Source organism: Fukomys damarensis, unplaced genomic scaffold (assembly GCF_012274545.1).
Source record: "Fukomys damarensis isolate Sample0158 unplaced genomic scaffold, DMR_v1.0_HiC HiC_scaffold_14, whole genome shotgun sequence".
In the NCBI taxonomy this organism is placed as follows: Eukaryota; Metazoa; Chordata; class Mammalia; order Rodentia; family Bathyergidae; genus Fukomys; species Fukomys damarensis.
In genome coordinates, this window is record NW_022900926.1 from 33,612,313 (window position 1) to 33,639,221 (window position 26,909).

Here is a 26,909-nt window from a genome sequence, read left to right on the forward strand (position 1 = left end):
AAAAAAAAAAAAAAAAAAAAAAAAAGATGTGAAATTTCTCTATACTTTTTACCCAGATTCACCAATTTTTTTTTCTTCCTCTTTGGTAGTGCTGGGGGTTGAACCCAAGCCTTTGTGCACTCTGGGCAAGTGTTTTGACACTAAACTGCATCCTAAGCACCAATTTTTAATATTTTGCTGCATCTACTTTTTTGTTCTGGTTACATGTGCACATGAACACACATTACCTTTTTTTGACTATTTAAAAGTAAGTTGCCTATCATTTTTCTTTTCTTAGTTACTGTAAATCCTAAGGAAAACAATATCCTACCTACAGTTATCAAAATCAGGAAATTCAAATTAGTTTATTTTTCTTCTTCTTTTGGTTTTTTGAGACAGGGTATGGCTATGTAGTTCAGGCTGGTCTTGAACTCACTATGTAGCCACAGTGACCTCATACTCAAAAGCCTCCTAAGTGCTGCAATTATAGGCATGTGCCACCATACTTGGAGGAATTAATATTTCAATTTTACCATTTGTTTCATTAATATCCTTTATAGCTTTTCCTCTTTCAAGTCTAGTAGAATTTAGTTTTCGTGTCTCCTATTTCTTGACTTCTCTATTTTTCATAGCATTTAAAAAATAATATTAATATTTTCAATAATACCGATAACTTATTTTATAGAATATTTTTCAATTTAGCTTTCTCTCCTGTTGCTTCATTATTAAGTTCAAACTATGCACCCACAGCCAAAACGATACATGGGTGATTTTGTGTTGTTCTCAGATGTCACATACAATTGCATGGAGGCTTACAAATGCATCTTTCTCTTATTGGAAGGTGATCCTTCCTCAGTTCTTCTGTGTTGGGGATCAAGCCCAGGGCTTGTGCAAGCTGGGCAAACACTCTGCTATTGAGCAATATCTTCGACACTGAATATGATAATTTTGCTCAATTTGTAAAGGTAGCCTGCTACATGTAGTCTCTACTGCACAATTTCTGTTTTTTTCTTTGCAGCTCATAAACAGTCTGGAGCAAGGCACTTTGAAAACGTTCAGCTACTTTGTTCTCAAACTCCTCCCCAGATTTCTCAGTCATGATTCTTGCCTGAACTAGTCTTGACTCTGATGGGTACAAAATGATAACTTCTAACTGCAGAACTCTTTCTGCCATTGCCAGCCCACATTTTACTCTAAGGAAGAGCTATCTTTTCCTTATTTACTTAATCTGTTTATCCATTATTGATGTGAACTCATGGATTATTTTTTGTTTTATTTTCAATAGAATTTTTTAGAAGTTTTAGATTTACATAAAAAAATTGATCAGAAAGTATAGAGTTCTTATGAACCCCTTTTCATCTTCCCGTTTCCTCCATTGACGTGTTAATGTGGTGCATTTGTTACAGTTAATGAACTAGTTTTGTTATAATTAACTAAAATCCATAATTTACATTAAAATAATTTTTGTGTTGTACATTCTATGGATTTGACAAATATGTAATAATATGTATCCATATCAATTTAACAGGATCATATAGAAGAGTTCACTGCTCTAAAATCTACTGGGCTGCACAGTACATAGATGATGCCCCATACCCTCTGGCCCAACTCCCTCAGTTTAGTCTCTGCCAACCACTGATCTTTCTGTCTACATAGTCATATTTTTCCTAAAATGTCATAGAGATGTAATCATATAATTTGTAACTGTGGCAGAGTGGCTTGTCTTACTCAGCAATATGAACTTAAGGTTCTGGTGTGTCTTTTCATGACATGACTTGACAGCTCCTTTCTTGGATAGCTGATATTCTGTGTGGATGTTCTGGAGTTTATTAATCCATTCTCCTATTAAAAGATATATAGGGCTGGGGATTTAACTCAGTGATTTTGCTGCCTGTCTTGCAAGTGCAAGGACCCAAATTTTCTCTCTAGTACCAAAAAAGAAGTGTGTGTGTGTGTGTGTGTGTGTGTGTGTGTGTGTATATATATATTATATGTTGCTTCCAGGTTTTGACATTTATGAATAAAACTTTATGTGTACATTTTTGTGGATACAGAAAGGTGGTTTTTTTTTTTGTTGTTTTTTTTTTGGTACCAGGTATTGAACTAGGGTCCTTGCTCTTGTGAGGCAAACAGCGGGACCACTGAGCCAAATCCCTGGCCCGGAAAGTTTTAACATGCATAGATAAATACCTAGGAGCGCAGTTGCTGTATGGTATGATTTAGTTTTGTAAGAAAGTGCCAAACTGTCTCCATGGTGGCTGCACCTTTTGCATTTTCACCAGCAGAGAATGAGAGTTCCTGTTGCTCCACATCCTTGTTAGCTTTCGATGTCAGTGCTTTGTATTTTAGTCATTGTATTAGGCGAGTTCCCACTATTAACAGGTTCATTTTCAGTTTTTTGAGATATTTCCCTTATTTTTATTTTATCCCATTTCCCCCCTTTAATCCCCTCCCCTTCCTATGTGCGAAAGCTTAGCCATTTTTTTCCTTCTATTTTCATTTCTTGTCCCTTCCTTTCTCCCTCCCTCCTCCCTTGTTCCCCTTCTCATTTGAACACTTTCTTTCCACTTCTCAACATACATTATATATTTTTGTCCTTGTTTCCACTTTTAGTTTCTCACACCAGAGAAACAATGCAGTATTTATTTACTTATTTTTATTTATTTATTTTGGTACCGAGGATTAAACTTTGGACCTTGTGCTTTAGAGGCAGGTGGTGGCGCTACTGAGCTAAATCCCCGGCCCACACGATGTGGTATTTAAACATGTGTGTCCCATTTATTTCACTTAAGAGTATGATCTCAAAGGTCCATTCATTTAGCTAAAATGTCTGAAGCGCTCCTTTTTGTTTTGTTTTATTTTGGTTACTAGGGATCGAAATCAAGTCCTTGCACTTGCAAGGCAGTGCCTGAACCACTGAGTTAAATTCCTGGCCCAATCCCATACTTCTTTATGGCAGAGTAGTACTCCACTGTATTAAAAATCCCACATCTTTATCTGTTGATGGGGATTTGGGCTCTTTCCAAGATTCTGCTGTTACAAACTGGTGCTGCTATAAACATGGATGTGCATATATCACTGTGGTATGATGCTTTTAATTCTTTTGGGAAGATACCAAGAAGAGGTATAGCTGAGTTAAGTGGAATCTTTAGTTTTAGTTTCTTGAGAAATTTCTACACTGATTTCCACAGTAGATGCACCAGTCTACACTCCCACCAGCAGTGAAAAAAAAAAGTATTTCTTTTTCCCCACAGCCCCTCCACCATTTTTTATTGGTTGATTTCTTGATAGCCAACATTCTTTCTGGAGTGAGATGGAATCTCATCATTGTTTTAATTTGCATCTCTCAAATGACCAGTGATATTGAGCATTTTTTCATGTATTTATTTTCCATTTTTAATTCATCTGAGAAGTGTCTTTATTGCAGATGTCCATTTTTGCATTGAGTCTTTAAATTTGGGGGATATGATTTTTTTTTTTTAATTCTTTATATATTCTAGCTAATAGTCCTTTAAGGGTTGGGGATTTAGCTCAGTGGTTTGGCCACCTGCCTCGCAAGCTCAAGGACCCAAGTTCGATCCCCAGTTCCCCCTCCCCCAAAAAGAAAGAATGCAATAAGATAGTAGTCCTTTATCTGAATAGCTGGTAAAATTCTTTTCCCACTTTGAGGGCTCTCTCTTCACCCTGTTGGTGGTTTCTCTTGCTGTGCAACCTTATTTGTATTTGTGTGTGACAGGATATTCAGCTAGTATTTTGTAATATTTGTTTTGAACCTCATAAATGTTATTAAATTGTATTAGCGAGTTCTTTTTTAGCAAATTAACTTTTGTTCTGAGTGCTTTTTTGATGCCATTATAGTACTTTTGGAGATTTTTACTGACTTGCTCTTCCCCTTTTGTGTCATAATACTTTTTTTTCCAGTCAGCTATAATTACACCTTAGATAAACTTCATTGGGTACAGTATTGCCACTGCCCAAAGATAGATACTTTTTTTGAATTTAAGATGAGTCCTCACTAAATTGTGTATGTTGGTCTCAAACTTGTGAGCTCAAGAGATCCTTTTCCTTCAGCCTTCCAAGTAGATTGGACTATAGGGATGTACCACCTTGCCCATATGTGATACTTTTTATTGATCATAGGTTATTGTTTTCTTTTGATAGACTGCAGAAACGCTGAACACATCTTTACTGGCTCTGTAGCTTCTTACTGTTTGATTATCAATATTTCCGTTATTCGGGAGGAGACACTTCATATGATTATCTTGTCAGAAATCTTCTCTCAGAGTTTGAAAATATGTGTAAAGGAATATAATTGCTTCCATCTAAAGGCTTATGAAAATTCAGTTTTTCCACAGTGAAGGCAAAATTATTATCCTGGTTTTTTCTCACTGTTCTTTCACTGGTTTTTCAGTAGAAAGTAGTATGCTCTTATACTCTGTTTAGTGTAATGGTTGATTTGTGAACTTGACTTGAGTTTGGTTAAAGTAGAAGGCCAGGGGTTGAGAATTTAAGAAAACAAAATGTTAGAAACGCTGTCCAGGAATTGTCACTTTTCCCTTTTTTTTTTGAGATAGGGTCTCACTATGTAGCCCAGGCTAGCCTTAAACTCATGGCAATCCTTCTGCCTCAGTTCTGGGATTACAGGTGTGCACTACGATGCTGGCAATTGTTCCATGTTGAACAGTGTGGAATGCGCGTTACAAATCATAGAAAGCTAGATTCAGTGTGATGTTTTTCAGAAGTTCAAAAATAAGCAAAACTGTATAATAAATTGCTTAGGAATGAATATATATGGTAAAATTCTAAAGATATGCAAGAGAGGGCCAGGAATATACCTCAGTGGCACAGCACCTGCCTAGCAAGCGCAAAGCCCTGAGTTTAATTCCCGGTACAGAAAAAAAAAAAAAAAAAAAAAAAAAAAAAAAAAAGTATGCAAGAATAGCTCAAAAGGAAAGTAGAAGAGCTGCATATTTATAATCTCTGATGAGGGTGGCACAGAAATAACAGGATAGAGGAATATATTCTTATGTTAGCTAGCTAAGTGGTTTTTATTTTTCTGCTTCATTAATTTTGATATGCTATACAGAAATTATTCTTTTTCAAAAATATAAAATACTTGGGAAAGAAAGTAATTAAAATTGGGTCTTTTGAAGACAGATCTGGGTTTAAGTCCCAACTCTGGTATAATTTTTGCTCTTGAGCAAGTTACTTGCTTACGCCTTTTGAATTTCATGTTTGTTTGGTTTTTTTTTTTTAGAATGGAAATTATAGGATTGTTTCAAGAATTGGCAGTAATGGGGCTGGACATGATGACACATGCCTCTAATGCCAGCACTCTGGGAAGCTGAGGCGGGAGGATCACAAGTTTAAGCCCACCTAGGGCAACTTAATGACAGCAAGATGCTGTCTCAAAATGAAAAAATAAAAAAAGGATTGGGGGTGTGGTTCAATGTGAAGTCCCTAGGTTCAATTTCTAGTACTGAAAAACAAAACAAAACAAAAAACAGCAGTAATGCATTTGAAGTGTTCACATATAGTGTTTACACAAAGCATGGCTTAGGCAATTATTAGCCATTAATATTGTAATAGCAGGAATGTGTAATATCAAACTTTAAAATCTTCTTTAGATTTCTTTTCCTAAACGTGTAGAGGTTTAGGACATAAATTTAGATATTTTAGGGACATCAGTGTTGAAGGCTTGGATGCAGTATTTAGAATGGAAACTAAATAGAGAATTGATTTGTTTTCTTGCTTATTTATAATTTAGGTGGGAGACCTACCAGATGCAGATATTAAGCCACCAGAAAATGTGCTGTTTGTGTGTAAATTGAATCCGGTGACTACAGATGAGGATTTGGAAATAATATTCTCAAGATTTGGCCCAATAAGAAGGTAATGACTAGGGGTGGGGCTTTATTTAGCTCAGTGATTCCACTGCTTGCTTTGCAAGCGCAGTATCTTGAGTTTGATCTCTGGTACCAAAAAAATAAAAAAGGTAATGACTAGAGTTAGTAAAGGAGAAATTTAGTAATATCCAGGGCGTAGTTAGTGGTTTTCTAATGACACTTTTTGTGAGTGTAAGGGGTTTAGGTAAATTTAATACTGCTGAAGTTTTACAGGTGTGTGGATAGTAGGGAAGGATAGATATACGTACACACTTGGATTAAATATTTGAATGATTCTCCCAGTCTCAACAAAAACATTTTTACCCTAAAACAGGAAATGAGTGAGATGATTTAAATCTAGTTCTGTAATATTTTAAGAGTATTCTTTAATATTTGAAATATTTATCTTAACTCCTAAAATTATCAGCAGTCTATGTAAAAATTAAATTTTTCCAAAGTTTTTCTTTTGGTTAATTTTATCTGCATTATTAATTAAAACAAAAGTCTATGATGCTAGTGTTTCTGTGAGAAAGGGGACTGTTTTGTAATTGATGAAAGTATATTATGTTTAGGATTTCCTTTCATTTCAAGTTTCTAAAGTGAGATGTATGGTGCATGGAAAAAGAGACAAGCTAATTGCTTTCAACTTCAGCTTACTGGCCCTTTCACTTGGTTATTATAGAGTAGGTAAGTTCTATGTAATAGCTATACTTATAGTGTTAAATTTAAGCTGGTTTTACATTAAAATTCCAAAGCATAGACCTACTAATCATTTATTTATGTACAAATATGGATACATATATTATTCTAAAGTAACATATCCTACAGTTCATCTATATTTGGACTAGAATTATGATTGAAAAAATTTTAGCAGTTTATTTTTATTAAAGGATTCTTTTAGTGCTTAGGGAATATAGGACTACAGGCCTAGGTAAGGCATTTAAAGTAGAATTTAGATAATTTAGTTATTGGATCGAAGAACTATTTTTTAAAGAGAAATTTGGGGAAATATAAATCTGTGAGTTTAACTTGGTCATTTAATAACTGACATTTTGTTCTTTGTTTTTTTTTTGTTGTTGTTGTTGTTCTTTGGTTTTGAAGAGTGAGAATGAATTTTTTTTTTATTGTAAATTGCTGTTTAAAACTTTCTTTTAGTTGTGAAGTTATCCGAGATTGGAAAACAGGAGAGTCACTCTGCTATGCTTTCATTGAATTTGAAAAGGTATGTCATAACCTGGATATTTTAGGTTTGGTGTTTTTGGCTTTTTAAATTAATTATTTTGTGTGTTTTTGTGTGTGTGGCCCTGGAATTTGAACCTGGGGCCTTGTGTTAGGCAAACACTACCTCTGAGCTATCTCCCCAACCCTCTTTTTTTTTTTTTTTTAAATTTTGAGATGGTCTCATTAAGTTGCCTAGGCTGGCCAGCCTTGAACTTGGCCAATCCTCTTCCAGCCTCAGCTTCCCAAGTAGCTGGGATTACAGGCATGTGCCACTATGCATTAATTAATTCAGTGCATATGATTAAACTCAGAGCCTTTGCACTGAGCTCCATCCCCAGCTCTTTTTAAATTTAGGTATAGAGTTTTGCTATTGTTGCTAAGTAATGCCTGTCTTTTGGGATTTTTATTTTGAAGAGAGGGTCTTACTAAGTTGCCTACATAGGTTTTGAACTTGTGATCTTCGTGCCCCAGTCTCCTGAGTAACTAGCATTACAAGCATGTGCTGCTGTGCCTGGCTATTTTGTTATATATGATATGTTTTTTGAGACAGGGTCTCACTATGTAGTTAAGACTCACCTGGAACTCACTATGTAGCCCACACTGGTCTTGAACTCACAGCAATCCTCCTGCCTCAGCCTCCCAAGTGCTGGAATTACAGGCGTGAGCCACCACACCCGGCCTTGTTATATATGATAAATGTGAAAAATTATAGAACTCTTGCTGTTTTTTAGGATTGCATTTTCTTTAGAAAATGAGCTTTCTTTTATTCACATAGGGAGTAAATTCAGACTCTGTTGCTTTTTTTTGTGATAGGTCTTGCTATGTAGTTCAGGCTGGCCTTTGCGCCTGTTGATTTTCATGTATGTACCTTTACTGTAGGTTCAGATGCAGTCTGCCTGAGTCTATCTTTAGAACTTTGCAAGTTTTAGGCAAAGTTCTTCACGATGATCTTTCATTGTTCCTTTTTTTGGAGACATTGTCTTGCTCTGTAGTCCAGGCTGCTGAACTTGAACTCACTGAGTAGCTCAAGCTAGCCTCGAACTCATGGTGATTCTCATTCTTCAGCCTCCTGAGTGCCGGATTACAGACCCAGCGATATTTCTTTGTTACTTAGGTAGAGCACTAATTGAGTAATAAGAGTAGATAAGTGTCTACGATGATCTAGGTCAGTGATGACAAACCTATGACGTGTGCTACAGTGGAAAGCAGAGCCTTCTCTGTTGACAAATGAGCCAAGTGTATGAGTTGTTTTTTCTAAACTAGAACTTCATTATTCAGGTTTAATTATAGTTTGGCACTTTGTGATAAATGAGAACACTGTTATTTTGTATCTAGCTTCTTTTGCTAGTGTTGTACTTGTAACACAAGTATTACTTCATCTAGCTTTTGTTAACATTTTTAATTTGTTAACACAGTATTTCATTGTGTGAATATAAAACAGTTTATATTTTCTTCTGCTGTTGATAAAAACTTGAGTCCTTTCTAATTTTTGGCTATTATGAATGTTGCAACTACAAACTGTTTATCTAATGTTTTTTATTATTTTTAATTTTTAAAATAAATGCTGTATAAGTATTTTTTGGGTGTATATATGTATTTTTGTGTGATAGATATATGTATACGTGTATATATCTAGGAGTGAATTATTGGGTCACAGGATAGGGCATTAATAGATAACCAGTCATTTTCTGAAGTAGTTATATTATTTTCACTTATCAGATCTTGGCCTCTATGTTTTTCCATATCTTTACCAATTCTTGGTTTTGGTCAGTCTTTTTTAATTTGATCCATTCTGGTAGAAGTGTAGTAGTATTTTATGGTTATTTCACTTTTCCTTGGTTCCATCCTTTTCCCTATGTTCATTACCATTTGCATACCTGTTTTTGAGATTTTTGTTTGTGTTTTGAGACAAATATCTTGCTATGTAGCCTAAGCTGTCCTCAAACTCATGAGGCTCCTGCTTTAGCCTCCTGAGTCCTGGGATTACAGGAATGCACAATATCTAGTTGGCTGTCCTATTTTAATGAAGTACCTACTAAAGATTTGTCCATTTTTCAATTTGCTAATCTGCCTTTTTGTTGATTTGTAAGAATTCTTGAATTTTTGAGGTGTTAGCTTTTTTTGGTTATATGTGCAAATATCTTTTGTGCTGTGGATTGTTATTTTTCTTTCCTAATGCTTTTAGTAAACATTAATATCAAATTTTAATTTACTTCAGTTTGTCAATATTTTTCTTCCTTTTTCATGGCCCGTTTATAAAAATCTTTGCCTACTTTAAAGTTACAAAGACAGTCTCTATTTTTTGGAAGCTTCGTTAGATTATTTCCAATGTGAACTGTGATTTGGTTTCTCTGTATTATGTGAATTATATTAAGTTGCATTTTTCTTGCATTGAATAGCCAAAGACCTGGTCTCATTTATTGAAAAGGTTGTCCTGTACCCCCACCTCTATGGTGTCCATATATGTGTAAAGCCTGGTTCGTGTCTGCCATCTTGGGGAGCCAGAAACAGACATATTGTAGTGTGAGTTCTTCAACTTTCTTCTTGAAGATTGTCTTGGCTGTTTTAGGGCTTTGCATTTCCATACACATTTTTGAATCAGTTTGTCAATTTTGAAGAGATTTTTAAACTATTAATATATAGATAAATTGTTTGCAAATACTATAGTGAAAAAATGATCTGAGAACTTTATCAGGAAATGGTGCAGTGATGGAATTACACTTATTCAGGTGTAATCAATCAGATTCCTCAAATGTAACATTGATTGTCTACCATAAGCCTGGTCTGTTGTCTTCATGGAGTTAATAACCCATTAACTTTATTGACCAGTTTCTGTTAATTCTTGACAAACATGGGTAAATAAATATGATTGTAATTAGTTCTTTTATCTGCTTCTCTTGCAATTGTTGTAGTAACTTGTGAGCAGATGAAAGAATAAATATCCAGGAATACAAAAGAAGTTTGATTAGTGCCATGTTGAAATGTGTTACTCTGGTCCTTAGATGTCAGAAACAGGCTTAGAATTTGTGAAGTTACTGATAGGAATGGTTCTGGTGTCGCTCAACCTTAGTTATCATAGGCTTACAATGCATCATCTAAAATTTTGGGGAATTGCTGTGTGCCTGATTTTAGAATTTTTCCCAGTTAGGAAAAGTACACTGTATGTTAATACACACACACACACACACACACACTCACTACATCTGTGGGTTATGTAGCAACCCTCTGGGCCAGCATTCTTTAGTGAATCACAGTATTTTAGAATGAAACAAATGGATATTCATAGTAAATTGATTAAAAAAATGGCCATAGATTTCTATTTGGCCAGATATTACTGCCAAATTGCTGTGGTGTTCTGTTCATATTTTTGTTTTGGTGCTAGGGTTTCTTCAGAACTTCATGCATGTAAGCACTTGCTGTACCACTGGTGTATTGCTCTAGCCTCTGCCAGATTACTTTTAACATCAGATTTATGAAAACAGCTTTTACTTTTTAAGATATGGTATTTTTGGGTTACGAATAAAAAAGATTGTAGATTTGTACTGTATCACAGTACACACAGTTGTTTAAGTATGTATTTCCACTGTAATCAGACTGCCTTAGTTCAAAATCATGGCTTTTTTTTTTTTTTTTTTTGGTACTGGGGATCGAACTCAGGTCCTTGCGCTTGTGAGGCAGATGATGGAACCACTGAGCTAAATTCCCAGCCCCAAAATCATGGCTTTAACCCATGCTAACTAACTGTGTGACATTGACAACTTCTGTACCTCAGTAAACTTTTGATTTCTCATTGGAGAAAGTGGGGATAATAATAAAGTACCTCATAAGACCGTTACTAGAGTTAATTGAGGTAATACAAAACATTTAACAACATCTGATGTGTAGTAAGTACCCAGTTCTTAATTTTAGTAACAACAGACTATGTGTTCTGTATTTGTTCTAACTACAGAAGCCTTCTCCATAAATATTTATCTTTAAGTTTTTATCATTATCAGGAAGAAGATTGTGAGAAAGCATTCTTCAAAATGGATAATGTACTTATAGATGACAGAAGAATACACGTGGATTTTAGCCAGTCTGTTGCAAAGGTTAAGTGGAAAGGAAAAGGTATGTTAGTTTGTCTTCTTTTATTTCTGCTCTGTGCATATGCTCTACCATGAGGTTACATCCCCAGTCCTTATTAGGTAACTTTTGAGTGAATTTCTTCATGTCTTTTCTGAAATAAAATGTCACCTATGTGAGTGTGGTACTTTTGATTTCACATATGTCATCATAAACAGCATCTATTTCTAATCTTAATCCCGAGATAATATATCTGTTTAATATATAATATTGTTTCACATTGGAAACAATGGATATACTATGTACCATTCACAGTACTTAGAGCCCTTACAATGTTACTGAATAATTTCAACACCTCTGTGAAATGATGCTATTTTTAATTTATAAATAAGTATTTTTGCATGGGTTGCAAAACAGTGAAGTGTCTTACTTAGGACCTCCCACTTGAGTAAAGATTTGAATTCAGAACCTTTCACTTTATCCATTACTCTTTCTTTTATAGTATAACTGCCTCATCTATGGTGAGACTCCTAATGTCAGGCACATGGCAAATCATTTGTTTGTTTTTATGGCACATCATTTTTTAGTGATAAAATGATGCCCCCCCTTTTTTACTGTTTCCAATTGTCTTGACTTCTGCAATAGTCTGTTTCATATTACATAAGACATTGTCTGCCTGCCATTTTTATTTTCAGAGTCTCTAGAATTGCCAAGTAGATCCATCATGTCTTTGCTGTTTATCCTTGTGTTTTTATTCTTGTTCTCCCCTTCCTTAAATCTCTGGCAATCAAAGAATATAGGATTCACAATCCACATCTCTTTCCTTGTACCTCCAGTTTGCTTTGCTTATACACAGACTCTTGGACCTTTCCATAGGAACCCTTTCCACAAGAAGCAGTAGGAAGTGTTAGTTGAGGGGTTAGGAAAGGCAGGCCAGGCAGTGAGACTTGGATGTGTGTGGAAACTGAATCCTCCTGTGGTAGGGAGACTGTGCTGAAGGGTAGAGAGGCTGCATGAATGCTCATCCTTTATGGCCCTGTTCCTGGAAGATAGCCAGATGTAACGGTGTAACGGTAGCCTTGGCTTCTGGAAAAGTTGCTCCCTTTTAGCACTTGGGAGGAATAAAGGTGCCTGTAAGCCAACATTTCAATGGAGGGACATTTTTCTTTGGTTACTAACCCTCTCACAACCTCTCCTCTCATGTATTTTTTAGTGAACTATACACATTCTAATATCTCTTGTCAGCCAGGTCCTCTGTAGAAATAGGTCAGGGGTCTTTGGAGCCTCACTTCTTCCAAATTTAGGTCTTTCAGATCCCATACTTAGGTCCAAAATCTTCACTTTTCATCTGGACTTAATTTTCTCATAGGCTTAGTGGCTATACTTATACGTGGTACCATTGGCATTTAATTTATTTGAAAATTTGATGTTGTAATATTCACATATATCATTAGGTGGCAGCAAATGGCAACCTAGCAAAATGAATATCTGATTTCTGTTCAAATAATAGTGGAGGATGAATTACTATGAGTTTTTTGTTCTCTTGCCCTTTTTCTTTTTCTTTTTGGTTCCAGGGATTGAACTCTGGACTTTGCATTTGTGAAGCAGACAATGGAGCCACTGAGCTAAATCCCCGGACCTCTCTTGTCCTTTTTTCTGTCTCACACTATATGCCATTTTTAAAAACAGCTCGTATCTTTTATAAAAGTTATTGTTCCTGATTAATTAGGTGATTTTTCTTACTAAACTTTTTCTTAATGAATAGGTGGGAAATACACAAAGAGTGATTTCAAGGAGTATGAAAAGGAGCAAGACAAATCATCTAATTTGGTTCTGAAAGATAAAGTAAAGCCGAAACAGGAGTATCCTTAACAAGAGTTTGTCCATGTGTTTTGACCATCCTCTCTGATGTGGAGTACTGTGTGCTATGTTATAAAATTGTCGTGAAGGCTATTGAAAACAAAACTCTTGAATCCAGATCATTTGTAAAGTAGTAATTTATTGTAATTGTTTTTCAGTGTTGTACATATACTTTGATTTTTCCTTATATTCTATATTATTGAGAAAGTTAAGTTTTAAAGAAATCATTTACCTTCCTACTGTTAGGTTAAATGTCTTCCTGCCTTTTATTTTCTGTGTATATAATTGTAATGTTTTAAATTCCTCATTATCAAAAATCTTTTTGCACTAAAGCATTCTCTTATCTGTTACCTTATCGAGGTAACAGACTCCTGAAATTCTTTGTTAGAAGATTAAGTTGCTTCTTTCTGTATAGTACATTGTCATTTTAGCAGAAATATTTATTTAGCTCCTGGTAAATTGCAAGAGTTGACTTTTAGAGGATTATAAAGAAATCTGTTGACCACTTAATTCAGGTTCTTTCAAGTTTTAGGTTGAGACAAGTAAAAAAACAATGAAACATACTGTTCATATTATGTCATTTTAATTTGTTCACTGATTTTTTTTCCCCGTTATAAATCTGTCACTCCACACATTGCAAAGGTTATGTCTTTTGTGGTTGCTTCAGGTAAATGGTGTCTTTGTTTCCTAGTTTCTGTTGATGCTTCAAGTTTCTCCTTTCCTATGGTATATACACATTTCTTTTCCAAGTACTCATCAAGGAGAGATGAATATCTGGTTGACCTTTACATATTCATGTTTAAAATGTGTTGATTATCTGCAATGCATACAGCATTGTGAGGGATTAGAGCTACATAAAATCTGAGGGATGCTGACAGTATCAGCATGAGAAGCTTTCACAGTCAGGTGGACCAACAAGCTAAGATTTGGTCTGAAAAAAAGCAGCATTTGAAGGTTTGAGATACTTGAAGGTTTGAGATTGAAAGCTCAGGATCATAACTTGATACACTTGAGATTTACAGATCTTTGAAGTTGAATTTAGGCTAACCACTAATAATTTCATCTGGAAGAAAGGAAGCATGTAGGACAAATAAAAGGAAGTATAATTGTAGAGGGATTTGTCTTTTCCCCTAGAAACAGTTCCACCTGAAATAAAAGAATGCAGTGTTAAAATATTTTAAATCTGTAGCCTTAAAATGGTTTAAATTCAAGAGGATAGATTGCTAAGATTTAAGAAAGAAAAGTAGGCATATTTGTGAACAAATTTCTAGTACTATTGAATAGAAATTTCATCAGTGATGAAAATGTACTATATTTCCATTGTCCAGGATACTAACTACGTGTGGCTAGTGAACATGGAGGACAGACTGAGGAAATGAATTTTTTTTTTGCTTCTGGGGATCAAAACCAGGGCTCTGTGCACACTAGGCAAGCCCTGTATCACTGAGCTATAGCCCCATACCAGAAACTGACTTTTAAATCTTATTTAATTTTTATTCTCCCCCCTTCTCTCTCCGTTTCTCTCCCTCTCTCCCTCCTTTTTCCTCTCCCTTCCTTCTTCCTCCCTCCCTCTCCCTCTTTCTTCCCCCCCTTCTCTCTTTTCAGTACTGGTGGTTGAATCCAAGGCCTTGAGCATGCTAGGTAAGCAATTTCCCACGGAGCTATAGCCTCAGCCCTAATTTTGTTAATTTTAGTTTTTTTTTTTTCCATAATTTAAATTGTTAGATTTTAATAGATTTTAAAGTTAATTTTAAAAACTTACATTATAAACAGTCTAGTATACTTTGGCAAATCACAAGCAGGTTTAGTCTGCAGAGTTTTGCTGTTATAAATTGAGATATTTTACCCAATTTATTTTTTTAACAAGGTCTTACTATGTAATTCAGGGTGGCCCCGAACTCACTATGTATTCTAGGCAATCCAAGGACTCATGCTGATCCTTCTGCCTCAGCCTCCTGAGTGCTGGGGTTACAGGTGTGTGCTACCATGCCTGCCTACCCAATTTTTTATGAAGACACAAAAGCAAATTTCATAGGCTTGTCATGTCCATCTGTTGGTGTGCTGTTATATTTTATGTCTTATTTCTCATGAGGTAAATATTTTTCTTTCCCTTTTTAAAATTAGTACATGTTTGTAGTACATTCTGATTACATTCACCGTGGGAAGTTGGAACGTGTATATATCTTTAATTCTCTAATTCTTTTTCTTCCTCTTCCCTTCCTATTAATTTTAGACCCACCAGTCCTTCCCTTGAGTGGTATTACTCCTCCTAGCCTTCTGAAGTTGATGTCGAAGATAGACAGTGTTTATCATTCACAAATGATTGATAAAATATTGCACAAGAAAGAGGACATTCATGAATCTGATCCAATAGGATAGTCTTTATACTTGGTAGTTGATAGGTTTCATTTTAGGGAAGCATTTATAATCTCAGGGTAATAGAGGGACAGAACATTTGTTTATAGTGTATAAGATACACAGGGTCTTGTAATTCACACTGTGCTATTACATTATGATGAGGAAAAGGAATTCAGAAAATAATGCAGAAAAGTTGTCTTCAGTCAGTTAAAAAAAAGTTTGATGGTGATTTATAGATAGATCTTGAGAAATTACTGTAAATGTAGCTTATTAATGAATCATAGTAGAAGAGGGAAATTTAAACCTCAAGGAGAAAATTAATAAAATGCAGTGGTTGTGCTAGTAAAGACATAGTGGGTGGACAATGGGGGAATCCAAGAGAAAACATTTGAAAAATTTAACAGTGAGAGGTAAGGAGAGAAGTGAGACAAAGAATCCTATTAAGGAGTAGAAGGATATTTAGAATTAAAATAACAGAATAAAACAAATGAGAAATAAATAAAAAGGGAGGAAAGCAGAAGAAAGAATATGGAGAATAAAAATGAGAAAAAAATTAAAAGAAAAGAAAGAAACAGGGAAGAAGGACAAAGGAAAATTCCCTGGGCCCCAATAAACTATGAAAGAGAAAAAAGAGTCGAAAAACAGAAAATTGTTTTTTCTCTGTATTTGTTTGTTTATTTGTTTGTTGGTTTGTTTGAGACAGGGTCTCGCTATGTAATTGAAACTGACCTGGAACTCACTATGTAGCCAGGCTGGTCTCAAACTCACAGTGATCCTCCTGCCTCAGCCTCCCGAGTGCTGGGATTACAGGTGTGCGCCACCACACCTGGCTAATTTTTCTCTGTATTTTGAATGCATTTTCCCCCCTCTGGATTTGCAGTTTTGTATTCCAGCAATTCATGGTTTTCTCCATCTAGCCTTACAACCTGTAGATTTGCCTCTATTCCAGGGGCCCTTTTGTTTACACCAGGCTGTGGCAATTCCCAAGCATATACATGTTCGTGCTAGTTCTGATAAATAAGGAAGGTAAGCAGAATGCAGTTCCATGCTAGATGCAAACAGTAGGGTAAGGGCTCAGATACTCAATTCGGCACTTTCAGACCCAGTGTAACTCAAGCTGGGCCTTTCCTTCCTTTGTAGGGGTGGAGGTGGGGCTCATGATTTCCAGCAGGAGCTCTGACCCCTCTGGGGGTCTGTTTTTAGCCCACTCCCTGACTGTGTCCTGTGGCTGTCTCTCACCCAGTCACTGAGAGGAAACACTGGGAACTCTGAAGTGAGGCCATCCCCCAGCTGTTCTGAGTCCCAGCTTCAGTCACCCCTTCCTAGAACGGCTCCTGACCGAGCACTCCAGCATTATGGTCCGTGCTTGTGCTAAGATCCCTATTCAGTTGTTGCCTGCCATGTGAAGGAAGTCTCCCTAGAGTAAAACTCCTCACTGTTCCTGCAGATCCCAACAACTGTATTCCCCCTGGAGCCCACTTCGCCGGCTCAGCCTGCTGCTGCTGTTTTTCTCTGGAGCCCTCAGTGGTCACCTTGCTTCTTGGGAGCTGGAGGGAGTTCAGACTGTTTGATTTTGTTCTCTGCATTATGGTCTGCCTCAAAAATTTACTTGTTAGCTTTTAATTTTTCTGTCATTTCCTTCCCAATTCCTAGCAGTCTTCTGATTTTCCTTCCTCAAGTTGTTATTTTCCAGGATCTGGATTCCGGGTCTCAGAGAGGCTGAATTTTGGTGCCACTCACCACTTCACCATCTTAATTCTCCACTCACCACTTCACCATCTTAATTCTCCTGAGTATCTCTTTTTTTTTTACCCAGTTTTAGAGTGAAAGATACTGTCCCTGCCCACATGGGGCTTACATTTTATTGTTGGAGGTATATATGTATAAGAACTAATATAAAATAACCATTAATTATGCAGAGTATTGCAAGGAAGTGCATTTATAAGACGTGAGACTTACAGTAGGGTTGAAGGGCTAGGGAATATCCTCAGGGGACACTAAAAGAAGTGACATTAAAGCTGCACCTTGAATAGAGGGGAGAAGAGAACTAAGTGCGGGATGCTGCTTTCTTTAACTGTGATCCACCACTTAGGCAAGTTTAGGAGGTAGGCACTGTGGCCAGACACCTGAAGTCTCAACTGCTTGGAGGACCACATGAGTGTAGGAGTTTGAGGCCAGCCTGGACAGTATACTGTAGCAAGACTCTATCTCAAAAATAAAAGTGTGTATGTTAACCTAGTACAGCAGTGGTACAATCTTTCACACACAACTGAAACAAACATTTCCTAAAATAATATTTTTATTAGGTGCCATACACTCTTTAATATCTGTATTATTTCTAAAAATGCTGGTTGTGGTCTGGGGATTTAGCTCAGTGGTTCCGCTGCCTGCCTTGAAAGTGCAAGGTCCTGTGTTTGATGCTAGTTGTGATCCATGAACTTTGCAGACTATCTTTGGATTATGATCTTCAGTTTGAAGAACACTGCTATAAAGCATTTTGGACAGAGGGAACAGCATGTGTCAAGCACATGTTGAGTAAAATTTTAGCCAGTAGTTGTTGGATTGGTATCTGAGAGATCCAGAAAGTACTCGGAAACAGTGTGGCATCATACAAAGGAGAAAAAAGTTGGAGATAATGGAGTAATAATGGGATGGTATGGATTGACTGACCATCTGGTGAAAAGCTAAAAGGGGCAGTGTTTTCTTTTTGTTGTTGTTGTTTTTGTTGGGGTACCGTGGATCAAACTCCAGCCCTTGCAAGGCAGGCTGTGGAACAACTGAGCCAAAAACATGGCCCAACTGTGTTTTCTTGTTTGATCTTATGTAGATACATCCCTGAGGAAAATCTTAAGCTGTGGTTGTGAAAGCTGCCAGTAGTTGTTGGATTGGTATCTGAGAGATCCAGAAAGTACTCGGAAACAGTGTGGCATCATACAAAGGAGAAAAAAGTTGGAGATAATGGAGTAATAATGGGATGGTATGGATTGACTGACCATCTGGTGAAAAGCTAAAAGGGGCAGTGTTTTCTTTTTGTTGTTGTTGTTTTTGCTTTGGGGGTACCGTGGATCAAACTCCAGCCCTTGCAAGGCAGGCTGTGGAACCACTGAGCCAAAAACATGGCCCAACTGTGTTTTCTTGTTTGATCTTATGTAGATACATCCCTGAGGAAAATCTTAAGCTGTGGCTTTGTGAAAGCTGAAGTGATACTCTGGTCTCACTTGCCATTAAAATAGCCTCTTTCTGTTTAGCTTCCTCATAAGCTTTCTTTTGAAAACCGCTATTGTAGCTCATGTCAGCCTTCCTCAAAAATCTGTTTTAGAAGTTGAGGTTATTTGCTGCAAAATTATAATTGTATGTTTTCACTTACTTTTTAGCTGTATTATAGTATAAGAAAAATTAGTTTTTTCTGAACTAAAATGTCATCATTGTCATTATTACTTTGGTGGTGTTGGGAATTGAACCCAGCGCCTTATGTATGCTAGGTGAGAGCTCTACCTCTCAACTACATCCCCAGCCCAAAAACTTCCTTTATAATATTACATTATGTTGAAATACTATAATGTGTTTAAGTATATTTTTATTATTATTTTGTCATTAAAAATATACTAATATATGTGCCTTTGTTCATGTAAATATTATTTTAATCTTTTTTGTTTTTTTGAAACAGAGTCTCACTGTGTAGTTGAGACTGACCTGGAACTCACTATGTAGCCCAGGCTGGTCTCAAACTCAGAGCGATTCTCCTGCCTCAGCTTCCCGAGTGCTGGGATTATAGGCGTGCGCCACCACACCTGGCAATATTATTTTAATTTTAAAAGTTCATATTAGAATTTAAAGATGGTAACTGTTGATATTGATACTAAACTTCTTCCTATAGGGATTGATTTAAAAGAAGAATCATGTGAAAGTACTTTTTATCTTACATAGTTTCTTGGGTATTAGTATTTATAGTATCTTAGTTTTTTTGGTTACAGATCTGCTTTCTTTTCTTTTTTTTTCCTCTGGTACCAGAGATTGGACTCAGGACATTGCACTTAGAAGGCAGATGTGGCTGCTTTGTTTTCTAAGTGTAGATGTTTTCATTATTCACAAATACATTTTCTTATTTCTTATGCTACTTGAGTTTTCATTTGTGAATCCTTTTTTATTTTTCATATATTTTGCCCACTAGTTAGCTGTTTAAGATCAGTGTTCTTTCCATTTGTCTTGACTACATGATGAAAATGTTAGTTTTCTTTCAGAAATGTATTCTATGCTTTTGATATGCTTTTTACTTTAAAAGTTATAATTAGCCTTATGACTTCCTTTGTTTACCAGATTATGTTTTGATGTCTTATATATCATTTCTCATATGTATCCTTAACTAAATGCTGTAGTGCAAAATATGATCTTATATTAGATGAGCAGGCAGAAGATTCAAAATCAAGTCACTCACACACAAGTAAAAAACACAAGAAAAAAACACGACACTGCTCTGAAGAAAAGGAAGATGAAGACTATATGCCAATCAAAAATACTAACCAGGTATTTCTAATGTCCAGACTTAGATATGGTGAAGTAAATACAGTGGCACCTTGGTTCATGAGCTTAACTTGTTCTACGATTTTGGAAAAGATGACCATGTTTGTGTTAGTGTGGGAAGGATGGCCATGGTCATGTTTGTCATCCAATGCACAGTTGGCAAACAAAAACAAAATTTTTCCAAATGCTTCTGTTTGCGAATCAAATTGTTTGCCAAACAAAAGTGTTCATGAACTGAGGTTCCACTATATGTTGTTCCTTTTAAAATTACATCCTGGTGCTATAATTTAGAAAGTAATAGATTGTTCTGAATAGGGATAGGTATGTAGTTCCTAGCTCTAAAATGTAGAATGATTGTGTGTGGTAATGGGCTTTCATTTTCAAGAATATGTATCACAAGTTATAAAAGATTGTTTTAACAGTGACTTAATATATATTTCTGTGTTGTTAAGCAAGAGCATTTTCCATACCTGTGTCTACTCATTTATTCCTATCCAAAACAAGTGTGGCTGTGATAGCGAAATGCTTCTTAGTTATCCAAAAGTGTTCTCTACATAGCGCTTGCAGCCCTAGAGGTTTTATAGCCTGTGAAACATTTATGTCCTTCCATGTTGTGCATATGAAATAAAACTGCACTAATAATTCACTTGATCATCCCAAAGCTATCCTGAATGAATTATTTTCTAATAATGAAAATGAAAGTTCATTGGAGAAAATTGACTATAATGAAGTCATTTCTATCCTGTCTTCTCTCTCTTGGTTAAGTGAAAAGCAAATTACGTGTCAGCCTCTTGCTCTTGTTTTAGCACATGGAAGACATGTGAACTAGGCCCTAGGGTGAGGATTTCAGCAGGCTGAGGTGATTAGAGTGAGTGCCACAATGATGGTGCACACAAAGAACCTATCTTATACTCCTGTTTCTTCTCCCTTTTCTTCTTTCCCCTGTAAGTAACTGTTTTTCATATTTTATAGTTTATCTTCATTTGAAAAATTTTCAGTAAATATATATTTGGTGAATATTCCTGTATCCTGGGTAGTGTACATTCCTACCCTTTGCTGTTGCCTAGCAGAAGCATAGTCTCTTTTCTTTCCATAGCCCATTAGCTGTTTAAAGATTGCCGTCACTCATGCCCTGTTCCAGTTGTAAGATATGCCGTTGTCTGTTCCTTTCAGTATTCCTCATAGGAATCAGTATAGTATGAGCAGTAGTAACTGATATCTGTATTGCCTTTGTAATGTGAGGTAATTTCTTTTATCCTCATTGCACGATAGAGGACAGTGAAAGTGAAAGATTGTTACTAGCCCGTGGTTTTACACAAGTAGTAAATAATGGAAGCAGACTTTAGATCAAATTTGTACTCCTAACTGCACTACTGCTGTTCTTACCCAGAATATATTCCTCTCAGTTTTCTTTCCTCAGTTGTGTTACTCTTTCAAGAATAATTTGCCCATAGTGCTGTTTCAGTGTGATATAACAGAAATGTCTCCTTCCTCTTAATTTCTGTACTTAGCCCAAGATCACCCCAGACTTTTAAAATCGTAATTATATCACATTCTTAGGAATTTTTTAGCACTCTTTCCACTAAAAACCTTGATCTTCTCCCTACCCAAATATGTGCTGGTTTTAGCTGGAGCTTTTTTATTTTAGCTAGAGCTTTTCATCCTGAAATTGTACATGGACTCTTCAATGAATTGAGGCCTGAGATAAACATTGCTGTGTGTGAGATGATCTAGAGGTCTTAAAAAAGGAAGGGCCGGGGATTTAGCTCAGCGGTTCGGTGTCCTTCCTGCCTTGCAAGCACAAGGACCCAAGTTCCATCCCCGGTACCAAAAAAGGAAAGACTGACTACATTTGAAATCTGTCCCCGCTCACTTTTATAAATCTTTTGATTCTGCTGTTAATGATTGCTTAAGGCCTTATAGTGGCAGATACCCTCTTTTGGCACCACGTTTTTTATGGGGAGGAATGCTGTTAGGTGCTCCTTTTTTTTTTTGTTTTTTTGAGATAGGGTCTCACTATGTAGTTGAGACTGACCTGGAACTCACTATGTAGCCCAGGCTGGTCTTGAACTCACAGTGATCCTCCTGCCTCAGCCTCCCAAGTGCTGGGATTACAGGCGTGTGCCACCATGCTCAGCAGGTGTTGCTTCTTTATTTTTATTTATTTTTTATTTTTTGCCAGCACTGGGAGTTGAACCCAGATCCTATCTAAGCAAGCGCTCTACCATTGAGCCCTTTGGCTCTTTTATATTTTGTATTTTGAGACTTACTAAGTTGCCAAGGGTGGCCTCAAATTTGTAACCCACCTGCCTCAGCCTGAGTAGTTGGAATTATAGGAGTGTACCATCACGCTCAACTTGCTGTTGGCATTTTAAAAAGAATTTTAAGGGAGTTGGTAACTATAAAATTGCTCAATTCTGAATAATAATCTCCTAACTCACTTCTTTTCTGTCAGGGTATTCAAACATTTTTTGCTGTTATACTTTGATTTAATAATATAGCTATATTAGTTTTCTCATTATTTTTGTAGCAAAACTCACCATCACTATTTTTCATTTCAGTCTGAAAGATGTAATAATGAAAGAGAATTTGTTCAGATATATCTCAAATTTTCCCGTTTGTTGGTATTTTGCTGAGTGAGTACAACTTCCCAAGAGTGTTCTAACTTATTTTTTCAAATTGTTTTTTATTGAACAGCCTTATTATTAAATTTGAATTTTTTTTTAAGTTTTTCCATTTCATGCCTTAATTCCAAAAATGGTTTTTGTGTTGTTGAAGTTTGGGTTTTACTGGGGTTACAGGAAATGAGGTTGCCTGGCTGAGAAATACCCATACTGGGTGTCAGTTCTCCACTGATGTTTTTGTAGTGTGTGTATATCCTTGCAATTTGGCACTCTATTTTTGTTGTGATTTAAAAGATTTAATATTTTAGTGATTTAAATGTAATTGAATATTTTATTTAATTCCAGAGAGCTGAGCAAGCCTAGCTTTTAGTTTTTTTTGTGTGTTTTTTGGTACTGGGTATTGAACTACGGTCCTTGCGCTTGCAAGGCAGGCTACCGAACCTCTGAGCTAGATCCCCGGCACCTAGCTTTTAGTTTTATTAGGGATATTTTGACTACTTTATTTTGCTGTATTATGTTGATTGGTTTAAATTGGCCTGTGTGTGTGTGGATTTCATTTCCCTTTCTGGCCATCTTGTTTCATGTCTTAAATGTATAAAATTTAAAAATCTATAATACCAAGGATTTTAATGCTCATCTTATTGATTTTCTTCACTTTAGATATGAAGAAATTCTACAAATTCTAAGCTTTATAATTAGGGGGACCTAGAACTTTGTTTTAGTTCAGTCAGGTTTTGTTTTCTTTTCCCTTTATAATTTTTTTTTTTTTTGGAGGGGTTGAGACAGAGTCTCACTATGTAGTTGAGACTGACCTGGAATTCACTGTGTAGCCCAGGCTGGTCTCGAACTTACAGTGATCCTCCTGCCTCAGCCTCCCAAATTCTGGGATTATAGGCGTGTGCCACCACGCCTGGCCCTTTCCTTTACCATCTTTACTTTTTCAGTTTTGTATGTCAAGTTACAAATTAATTTAATAATTATTTCCAACCTGTGTAGATATCATAAGTCTCATTCTCTTTGCTTCTAATATGAGGATAATAATGTACTCCTGAAATGCTTAGCACTCTATTAGCACATAGAGGGTCTGCTTTGATGTGACTTCCTCCAGCCACCTAAACTTTTTTCCTGCGTACACACAGTGCTGATTCCTCCTTGCTTTCCAGTTCTCATTTACACTACTTTACATCAACCTTTTTTTTTTGTAGCCAGTTCAAACCCACCTCTTCACCCCATTTGGGCTCACTTCAAATCTTTTTTTTTTTGTAGCCAGTTCAAACCCAAACCTATTCACCATTTGGGCTCACTTCAAATCCTAACTTCTTAAAACTAATACATGTAACTTCAAGAGTACTTTTCTTATTTTCTGTCTCCTTTTTTTGTTTTGTTTTTTTTTTTGGTACCAGGGATTGAACTTGGGACCTTGTATTTGTGAGGCAGGCAGCAGAACCACTGAGCTAAATCCCCAGCCCTTCAAGAGTACTTTTCACATATCTCCAAAATGGCAAAGACCATTTGAATCTAGATCTGCCTGATGTGAAAGCTTGTTTAGCTTTGAAAACTACTCCAAGCAGAAGTAGTTTGAAAATTTCAGTCCCTTGCAGATCTTTAGCTTCCTCCATTTTTCAAAGAATTAAATATTTCATAACTTCTTTTTCCATTGGGTGCTAGAATCAAACCCAGGGCCTCACATATGCTAGGCATGTATTCTACCACTGCACTATATTCCCAATCCCATAGTTTTTTTTTTCTCTTTTATTTTAACCATTCATAGCACTTAAGTGCCTATTTGTATAATATACTGAGGATTTTATGAAGTAATTTGGGTAAAACCAGAGCCTTAATTATGAGTATCACTCTGTATTTTAATCCTTTGACACTTATGCCTACTATAATAGTGTCTGTAGTGATAGAGTAGAAGTATTTGGGAGTAGAGTCTTCAGAATATTGCCTTTACTTTGAACAATTTTTAAAGGAAGTTAAATTTTACAAACTGTTGAAAGAGGATTAGAACTGGTTATTTTAGATTTCAGCCATTCACTAAGATACTTGTTTTATTAAGAATAGGAAAAAAAAAAAAAGAATAGGACACAAACAGAACCCTCTTCCATGGGAAAATGACTACTACTTAATTGCTAAGAATAGATTTAAATACAACCATTGTATTGTCTGGGGGCAACGGATTATTCCAATGTTTCTTAACTAATAGTTTTAAGAAATATGTAAGTAATAATATTAATAAAAACATATCAGCCTAGTCTAAACATACAAAATGTATTTGGAGATTTAGAGAGGAGCAGTTAGGAAATAAAACCCTTTAAAAATTAAACTGGGCTAAAGACAGCATGCTCATTAGCATGTGCAAAGCACTGGGTTCAGTCCTCAAAATAAAAAATTGTCAAAAATTATTTGTCTGTGTCAACTTATGCAGAATGTTTTCTTTTCATTTTAGACTGATTGTCTTATCTAATACCTCTGCCTGCTGTGCTGTTTATATGATATCTTCTTTAAGGATTATTGTGGTGATTTTAGCAGTTTTATTGTAAATCAGTATGGGATCACATTTTTGGGGAGTGGAGCAAAGGAAGTAGAACTGTGACGAAAATAATCAGAATTTCTGATGTCATAACATCATAGACTTGCTCTAATTTTGGTTGGACTCTTTCAGTTCTACGAGGTACTAATCCCTCAGTTCAACTAAAATAGATGAAAAACAGATTGATAAGAAAAATAGTTAAATTTTTTGTAATTACTTTGCTTTTTTATTCATGAGATTCTTAACATTAATGGTCTTATTCAAATTTGAGCTGTTAGGACAGGTTGTTAATGGTGGACTTTAGGTTTTATTTAATTGACAGTGTCCACAAAGTATGTATGTATGTATGTATGTATGTATGTATGTATGTATGTATTGCAGGACCAGGGATCGAACTCAGAACCTTGTGCTTCTAAGGCAGGCACAGTGCCACTAAGCTAAATTCCCAGCCTTGTATTTATTTTATACTTTTGTGGCGGGAGTACCGGAGATCGAACTTGGGACCTTACGCCTGCAAGGCAAGCGGTGGAACCACCGAGCTAAGTCCCCGGCCTTATTTTATAGACTCTTAACTCTCTCTGCATTTCTTTGACAGGATATCTACAGGGAAATGGGATTTGGTCACTATGAAGAAGAAAGCTCTTGGGAGAAACAAAAAAGTGAAAAGAGAGACCGACCTGAAAACCGAAGTCGTAGCCGATCTCGAGAAAGAGATGGGCACTACAGTAATAGTCACAAATCCAGATACCAAACTGATGCTTATGAAAGAGAAAGGAGTAAAAAGAGAGACCGAAGCAGAAGTCCAAAGAAGTCCAAAGACAAATCCAAGTACAGATAAAAGTTGAACTAGAAATGAGTGGTTAACATATTTACTCCTGCCTAATTTAGAGTACCAGCAGAGCAGATTAGATTTTGTGTCAGAGAAGTTAAAGACTCTATTTGTTATATTTTTTTTTCATACTAAGATTTTGGCCCTTATTTAAGATTAATACTGATAATATAGGGCACTGAATGATAAAGAATTGAACATTTTCTGTGTATTTTTTTTACACATTATTTACGTAAATGGTAATATTCATTTTCAGTGTCTTTCACATTTAGACTCTTGTTTTTTAAATGAAGCATTTCTTACTGCAAGAATGCATAAATCTGTATATGTAAGTTTTAAAGAATAATAAATATGAATGTCGGTGTATTAATCAGCCAGCTTAAGAACCAGAACAAGTCCTATATTTCAGGAGCCCTGTATATGCCCTTTCTCCCACGTAATTATTATTCTGTTTTGTCATTCTCTTGCTTGTGGTCTTATAGCTTTTGTATGTATCCTTAAATGAAATGTTAATTTTGTATGTTTTTGAATTTTATATAAGTGGCATAATGTATGTTTACTTCTGTGGCTTTCTTTTTTCAGTTTAATATTTTTAAGACTCATTGATTTTTATTTCTGTAATTTATCCATTTTGTTGATGGTCATTTGGGTTTCGTATGTTTTTGTATTTGCTGTTGCAAACAGTGCTGCTATATGAACATCCTCTATCTAAGGGTGATACTGCTTGATCATGTGATTTGAGTTTCTTTATCTTTACAAAGTGTTTCCAAATTATATCTAAAGTGGCTGTGCCAATTTATACCTTTATCAGCACTGTTTTTCACTGTTACCCTTGTTTCATATTTCCAACTATCGTTAATTTCAGACTTTAAAAGTTTTACCAACCTAGTGAATGTTAAGTGGTATCTTATTGTGACTTCCAGAGAGAAAAGTACTATTCTTTTTATTTATATGTAGTTACCATTTTCTTTAGGCTTCTCTTTAGGTGTTCTTTTTTTCAGATTCTGATTTTTTTTGGGGGGAAATACGGGGGATTG

The 26,909-nt window shown here is 35.9% G+C and overlaps 1 protein-coding gene across 1 annotated transcript in view; it reads left to right on the top strand.

Moving 5' to 3' along the window:
• Positions 1-26,478, top strand: part of Ppil4 (peptidylprolyl isomerase like 4) — a 35,926-nt gene extending 9,448 nt beyond the window's left edge. Inside the window, exons 8-13 of the mRNA XM_010607726.3 lie at positions 5,747-5,871; positions 7,020-7,086; positions 11,081-11,192; positions 12,913-13,009; positions 19,742-19,889; positions 25,639-26,478. Coding sequence (XP_010606028.1) covers positions 5,747-5,871; positions 7,020-7,086; positions 11,081-11,192; positions 12,913-13,009; positions 19,742-19,889; positions 25,639-25,881 — 792 coding nt within the window. The 3' untranslated portion in view covers positions 25,882-26,478. The remainder of the gene's footprint in view (positions 1-5,746; positions 5,872-7,019; positions 7,087-11,080; positions 11,193-12,912; positions 13,010-19,741; positions 19,890-25,638) is intronic.
• Positions 26,479-26,909: the final 431 nt, after the last annotated feature.